At 34.3% G+C, this 8,137-nt stretch overlaps 1 protein-coding gene across 1 annotated transcript; it reads right to left on the reverse strand.

Annotated features, from left to right (window-relative positions):
- Positions 1 to 488: 488 nt before the first annotated feature.
- Positions 489 to 2,682, reverse strand: LOC123007191 (proline-rich nuclear receptor coactivator 2). Its single transcript, XM_044402321.1, has one exon. It carries the CDS (start codon positions 2,245 to 2,247, stop codon positions 1,909 to 1,911), a length of 339 nt encoding a protein of 112 aa, XP_044258256.1. The 5' UTR covers positions 2,248 to 2,682; the 3' UTR covers positions 489 to 1,908.
- Positions 2,683 to 8,137: the final 5,455 nt, after the last annotated feature.

Genomic DNA, 8,137 nt, shown 5'->3' on the forward strand with positions numbered 1-8,137 from the left:
TCCCATTATTGTGAATGGTTAAAATCAAAATCGCTTACCTTAAATTTCAGATGCCAAGTAACTGTAATTAAATATTAAATTTCTTACTTTGAAACCGATTGAAATTTGGCTTAAATTCAACAAGTACAAATGTTCGTAAGAAAAATGTTGATGTAAGTACCTAATTAAAAAAAAAAGAAATAATGATTATACCTGTACCAATGTTAAAATAAACGTAATAGAGCACTATGCGGTTTTGAATTATTTTCTACCTTATAAAAATATTACAGAAAAGAAGCGAGGTGAGAAATTCCAGAAAACTTGTTTTTCCCTGAAAATTATTTTAAAAAACAACGGTTTTATTAAAATTTTGATGGATTCGAAAAAAAAACGAAATTTAACACATGAAGAACTGGAGACATCAATCAGGACGTCCAACTAGAAACAAAAACCTGGAAAATTTATAAATTATCTTGCTTGTGTGAACCTTTTTTTGTGTGAATAATTTGGTGGGGTTGAACCCCGAGGATAGGAAGGAATACAAGGATGGGAAAAGTAATCAATTCGGGGAAAAGTTTCGGTTAAGTGGGATTTTTTATTAGGGGAGAGGAACGAGGTATCACAGATTGTAGGATGGAGATGAGATATACGTACATGATTTTTGTTAAAAAACATATTGCTAGTTGATGACTCTTTTAAAAGTGAACATATGAGATCTGACATTCCTTAAATAAAACTTAACATAATCTTAACGTTAGAGATCCTAAATACCCCTCAGTTAATTTAAATAGAAATTAACAAATTTTGTATGAATTTTGTGGGTCCAACAAAAAACAACATTTCGAAATATTCAAAATAAAAATAGAATCTCTTATACATAAAAAAACGTTATATCACCAAAATAAAATTTATATAATTTACAGTATTGCACATCACTGCAATTTGTTATTCAGGCATTTTGGAAGACTTGAGCATCTTTCTTGCCTCAAACAACATTGAATGATGACGACGAACTCTTGCAAGTGGTGTACAATTCAACATCGAAGGAGTGATTTGATAATGTATCATAGAAAATTAGTTTGTCATGATTTTTGGTGTTGAATTGTACATCTTATAGCTAATATGCATCTCCTTAAATTTAATCGTGATTACACATTTGTACTGCGTTTTAACAAAAATACACGTCATAATTGACGGTTCATTTATACATTGTAAGATGTTCTTTTTTAAAATTCTGGGAATATATCAAAATAGCATCCAAGTTATATTTGTACTGTTATCCCACACTGTTGATACCATAATTTAAAATTGACTTGATTAAATATTCTCCATATCTACAATTATTATTTAAAGCTTTATTTGACATCAATAGAAATTGTAACTTTTATCCCGTGTTCAGTCTTCCCAATGGTTAAAAATTCCACGGGTGAGGATAAATGTTATAATCTCAGTTGATGCACTTTAGACTAGATTTGGATGCTACTTTGTTACGGCAGAGTATTAAAAACTAAACATATATCGTGACACTTATTTGAGCACTGCTCACAATCACAAATACAAACTCAAATTTCTCTTCTTACAATTTTCAACAGTTGAAAAAAATCACATTCAGAAATAGACTTAAGTAAATGTTTAAACTATAATATATGTCTACAACCTAGTGTACAATCACTGGATTTGTGTGTAGTGATTGTGTATCACAATGCGGCTGAACAGGACAATCTGTTAATTGTTCGAAATCAGGACCATCAGAATTGTAGTACCGTCCTTAGGCATAATAAAAATAACCGGAATTTAGTATTGTCGTGTTCACTCGCTACCAACAGACTTAAAATTAGTTTTGAATAGTCCTCAATTGTTCACTCGTCGTAAATTTATATATAAAGATATCAAATGTCTCTTGAGGTGGCACCTGCGACCGATCTCAGGTCAAGCTTGCACCTTGAGCAGCACCTTGAGCTGGTTTTCGATATCGTGTTGCTCAGGCTTGGGCTGCCGAAAGGGCAGTACTCGCGAGTGAGGCGGCGCCTGCATCCAGTGCTGGGGCGGCGGGGGCAGTGCTGAGGGCAGAGGTGGCTCGGTCCACTTGCAGCCAGCGTAGTGGCCAGCTCCGGTTGGGGAGGCGGCGGAGCCCCTCACGGGGCTATGTCGGGGTGTCGTGGGGCCCTTGGGCCGATTGCGGGGACCCCCGTCCGAATTCTTCCTCGCCATTGCCGCCGCACTGACACACTTTTGCACGGTTGAGTCTTTGCAACGGAATATGAACATAAAGTCCTCGTTTTATCACAGACCAAGATGTCGAATTTTACGTGAGAAAGCCGTCGTTCGATTCGTGTACGGCGCAATTTTGCTTTCACAAAATGGACGCGACTGATTCGATTGCACCGAACAAAGAGGACCCGTTTTCGAACAGATGGCACGATTTCGGGACGCTTTTCCAACTCACTGCTGTCACTTGAGACTAATCAACACAACTTTCCAAGATTTTTAACGCAAAATTAGCACCAAACTACCAATTCCTCGTACATTTCACAACACCTTGGTTTCGACTTGCCTTTCTCGTTCTCCTATTCTATCAAAACAACACGACGTAACAAATTTCCGTTCCGATTACACGATGGCTACGTCATACGACTGCGTCAATCGATAATCATTTTCTTGCTTTCTGATTGGTCCAAATCGAGAAGACAAACAAAACGAACAGAGAGAGACGCTACTGCTGTCCTCGCTTAATACACACCTTCAGGAAATTACTTTACGTCCCCACTATCGACGATCACTTTCTAGAACAAAGAGGAACTCAAAACATTCTATGACGTTTACATAAATTACTTGGAATATTGAACTTTGTGTACATTATCAATTTTTTTTTATCAAAACAGAAATTACATTTTTAAACTACGCAAAAATGAATAGAAGGATAACATCCGCCATTTGGAGTTATGTATTATTTTTATCAAAACTCGCCCCTCGTGAAGACTAGTGATAACACAAATAACACGCCACTTGGTAATTAAAAATAAATAAAAAATGTAAGGCCTATTTTGAAACCATTTTGAAATAATTCAGTCAGGACAGCTGGTGCTAAGGTGTCGATATCTGAGAGCATCATTTAATGATAAGGCGATGCCTGTAAAAAAATGGGGGTACTCGTAGTAACAATCTGCTGATCCATATAGGGCCCCACAATCGTGAAAGAAAAAGCGATTAACCAAAATTAATCAAAAATATCCATCGAATAAAATCAATATAAATAGAATAGAATCAGTTGAGCTCTGTCCGAATGTGAAAGATTAGATAAATCTCGGTCCTGGTTTTTGAGGACTCCAGAAGCACAGGAAAAGGACTCTAGAAGCACAGGTCATACATCCCAACCAGCCCGCTTACCTCATCTGGACGTGCGACTACACTCCAGTCCTGGCGTGCGATGGACAACACTGTCCTGCCAACAACCACTTGCCCTGGGTGTGCAATAGGTATTATGATAGCGATATCGCGATCCAGTGATCCAAAAAAAGCACCTGAGACTGCAATAATAATAATAATAACCAGCTCCCCTGATGTTGAACTAATCTTAGCGATGCCATGGATATGTAGTGGGCCTATTTTGCCCAGAACTAACTGTTGGGGGAGGAGGATCGACACACCTAGTAATACCTACTAATTTAGTTTAGCTTGACATGTCGGAGCTCAAAGTAAACCAGGTTTAGCTACTGTATCAACAATTAAGACATTCTGAAAATCGATTTTTAGAATTCTAGAGTGTAGATGTTAAGGATTTTTGCAAGATTGTTCATTTTTTTATACAGAGTGAATAAAAAGTATGAAACCAAACGTTTGTACTTAAATTATTTATTTTTTGAAAACTCATGGTGAATGATAAAAAATATGACGTTTTATCAAAACTATAAACCAAGACAATTTTTTTTCGAAATTGTCTTTTGTTTTTGAGTTTCGCAATTTTTTAAATTTTTATAAAAAAAACAAAAACTTTTTTTACAAAGACTATGATTTAAATTGAGGTTTGATTTAGTGTCCTTGAAGGTTAATTATACACGGTGTTTATAAATGCTTGGGCATCAAGTTACATCTGGAATTTTTGTTAAATTTGCCGTCTTGTTGTGATGATTATACGTAATACACCCCTCGTGAGTGTGTAGCGGTCTCGTCGTCTGTGCCTGTCACTTTGAAGTTTTATGTCAACGGTCAGTCCGCATAAATTAAAACTTCACCTAATTAGTTTTCTTAACGTGTTTTAAAATTTTGTTTGTTGTGTTGTTGGTTGTTCTGTCACAGGTTAGCTGTGTGTATTTTGTTAGCTGTTTTCTTTGTTGTTTGAATAATTTTCGTGTTTCCTTTGTTGTTGGCTGTTGCTGTTTTTGAAGACGTTTGTCGCGTAAAGTTTATTTAAGTGTTGAAAGAGGTAATAATTAAYTGATTAATGATTACAATTTTAAATTTCAAACAATCTTCAGMATACCATAATGAACTACACCATCGAACAAGATAGATTTATCGTTATGTCTTATTGTCGCAATGCGACTTTTGATAATGGATCCTGGAATTACTCTATCCCGGCTTGCATGAATGAATTTTATGCAAGATTTCCAGAAATTCCAGTACAGGAAGAAATTTTGCGAAAACACATTTCAAATGCAATAAATCGATTTATTGCCACTGGATCTGTGCAAAAAGGAACATCCTCAGGAAGACCTGGTGTATCGCAAGAAACTGTTGAAAATGTGAGACAGGGAATCGAAGAAAATCCCAGCACTTCGCTGCGAAGAATATCTCAACAGATTAATGCTCCTTTGAGCACTTGTCACAAGATTGCCAAAAAAAGCTACGGTTTCATCCCTATAAAATCAGTACTGTTCAGGAACTTTTGCCACCAGACTATCAACATCGTGTTCAGTATTGCAATTGGTTTCAAAATCACTTGAACAACAATGACTTGCTAGACCTTTCTTTTTTCACTGATGAGGCATGGTTCCATTTATCGCGATATGTTAATTCACAGAATTACAGGATATGGAGCGCTGAAAATCCCCACGCCTTTATTGAAACACCTTTGCATCCACTCAATATTGGGATATGGTTAACCATATCCCGGAGACGAATAATTGGACCAATTTTTTTTCATCAAACAGTTACTGCCCAAGTTTATAGGGAACAAATTTTAAATGTGTTTATTAACCAGTTACACGATGATGAATTAAGACAAGGATATTTTCAACAGGACGGTGCTACAGCCCACACTGCACATACATCAATTGGATACCTTCAACAATATTTTGATGACAGAATCATTAGCAGAGGAACAAATATTCCTTGGCCCGCTCGTTCACCAGATCTAACTCCTCTTGACTTTTCTATTTTTGGTTACATTAAAGACACCGTTTTTAAGCACAGGATCGAAAATTTAGATGAATTAAGATTACAAATCGAAAATTGTTACACTAATATTGGGGAAGAAATGTTGCAAAACATATTTGAAAATAAAAAAAGACGCGTTAGACTGTGCTTACAGCAAAATAGGGCTCATTTTCAACATTTTCTTTAAGTTTTAATGAATTATTTTTGTAACGTGTTGTTTCAATTTATTTAACATAGATTTGACAACAAAATATGGAGTTAATTTTCTACTTTCTTTTAAGTTGTAAAATTTTTTAAGGGTAGTTTTAGTGGGCAACCAATAACTTATCTGTCGTAAAGACTATAAGAAAATGATTATTTATTTTAATTTTTTTATTTTTGAACTAACCCGTGCGGTTTAATTGGGTGCACTTCCTGTGCAATTGACTTAGACTGGTCCATTCTCACCGAAATTACCACGAGGTGGACCCAATCAAATTGTACGGAGTTTACATTGCGTATTAATAAATTGGAAACACTTGCACATTAATGAAAAATTAGTTTTTAGAGTTATTTTCTTCTTTATTTAGGATCCTTTTCATAAGTGAGGTTTCAATTCAGCCAAACGTTAGACATCACTTGATAGTTAGCATTTCCACTACTTACTTGAAACAATTTTAGTCTAGTCTTGTGAATTCAATCTATAATCTGCCATAGTGGACACCCACCAAGATTTGAAACACCTGTGTATATTGGTTTGTGAATCCCTGTACACGCACTGTAGGTACCCTACCTCTGTCACACAAAAAAAAACATTATAAGCACTTGAACACCAGCAGAAAAAATCTTCACAAATTTATAAGCGAAAAATCATCTTCAAATAATCCAATAGAGGATCTCATAAATTCTTTTTAAAAACGATATGGATCCAATATCGTTTCCAAAATTAATTTATTCTGTATTTTTCACATGAATCCGACCTGAGTCTGGGGCTAAACCATCTTTGAAAGTGCTGAATTCAAAATATCAGTGAAGCGGCAAATGGTTGTTAAAAACATGTTGACATAATTTGCAAAGCCAACTTGATGCCCAGACATTTATAAACACCTTGTATATTTGTTGTATTTCGTGGAATGAAAGGACCAAAACTGACCAAAACATTTTTCCATGTTCCTGATATCTTACCTGTAGTGTTTGTAGAGGGTGTATTAATAAATGGATATGGAATTCTTTATAAAACTTCTGTATTTTCAAATTATGACTTGTATATAAATTAATTGTAACTTGAAGTAACTAACAACAGTAATTCCAATGTGTACTTGATCACTTAATTACTTGATCCAGAACACCTCCCCTTCTTAATTCATTTGTATATAGGTAGGTAATTTCAGAAGTAACCACTTTTCATTTATTGACTTGTCCACTCGCGGGTCTTATTGACACTTCGGATGTACAGGTCCTGGGATTCTGGGAATTAAAAAAAAATGGAAACGGAAAAGTACTCATCACTATAAGAATACATGTAAATAAAATTGACTCAAGTTTATGTGGTTGTAATAATTTGGTTGATGTGCCTTTTCCAAATACGTCCATCGTCTAACTTTATCAGATAATGTAATTTTCCAATTTTTTGTATAATAACTCCCCTTACCCATTTGTCTCCCCCATAATTTCTTACTTGCACCAAAATTCCTACTTGTACATTTCTAAATTTTTTATTATTATTGTAATCCTTAGAATGTGTGTAAATTGTATCTGGTCTAAGCAAATCTAATCTTGACCGAATTTCTCTAGAAAACATTAAAAATGCAGGAGTTTCATTTGTGCTACAATGAGGTGTAATTCTGTAGTGCATTAAAAGTTTTTGTAAATTTAATTCAATGTTTTTATTTTCTTTTATTAATGAATTTAAGGCGTTTTTAAGAATTTGAACAAAACGTTCWGCTTGTCCRTTACTTKCTGGATGAAAARGTGCAGTTTGTTTATGTACTATATTGTTACTTTGAATAAATTCTTTAAATTGTTTCGAGCACAATTGAGAACCATTGTCGCTCACAAAAACTTTAGGAATACCAAACATTGCGAAAATTTCTMGACAGAATTTAATTGTAGAATCTGTTGTARTGTTATTTACTATTTTAACAATTGGRYACTTTGAAAATGCRTCAACTAAAATAGCAAAATATTTTCCTTGAAAAGGACCTGCAAAATCGAAATGTACTCTTTCAAAAGGCTTACTCGTTGGTTCCCAAATATGATTTTCGGCTTTTTGTGGATTATTTCTGACTTGTTGACAATTCTGACAACTTTTAATCAAATTTTCGATATCATTATCAATATTTAGCCACCAACAGTAACTTCTAGCTAAAGCTTTTGTTTTTACAATACCAAAATGTCCATAGTGTAATTCTTGTAAGATTCTTTGTTGTAAAGATTTTGGAATTACCACTCTGTGACTACGAAAAAGTACGTCTTGCTGTAAACTGAATTCATGTATATCGATATTAAATGATTCAGATTTTTTAAAATTTAAACCCTTCTTCATTTTGTTTATTATGTTTGATAATATTTTATCCTTTTTAGTTTCGTTTTGAATTTCAAATAATGTAACTGGTAATTCTTCTATAGTTTGAATTTGAAAAACGTCTATCACATCGAATTCAGAATCTCGAGTTAAATTTTGAGGTAAGCGTGAAAGACCGTCTACATTACAATGATCTTTTGTATTTCTATATTTAATAGTGTAATTGAAACCTTGAAGAAATAATGCATAATGTTGCATTCTCATTGCACTGTACATTGG

This window comes from Tribolium madens, unplaced genomic scaffold (assembly GCF_015345945.1).
Source record: "Tribolium madens isolate multiple individuals breed KSU strain unplaced genomic scaffold, Tmad_KSU_1.1 Scaffold_3;HRSCAF=73;Tcas5.2_LG2, whole genome shotgun sequence".
Classification (NCBI taxonomy): domain Eukaryota; kingdom Metazoa; phylum Arthropoda; class Insecta; order Coleoptera; family Tenebrionidae; genus Tribolium; species Tribolium madens.

Coding starts and splice junctions, on each gene's coding strand:
- LOC123007191 (XM_044402321.1), bottom strand. CDS start 2,247: ATGTTCATATTCCGTTGCAAAGACTCAACCGTGCAAAAGTGTGTCAGT.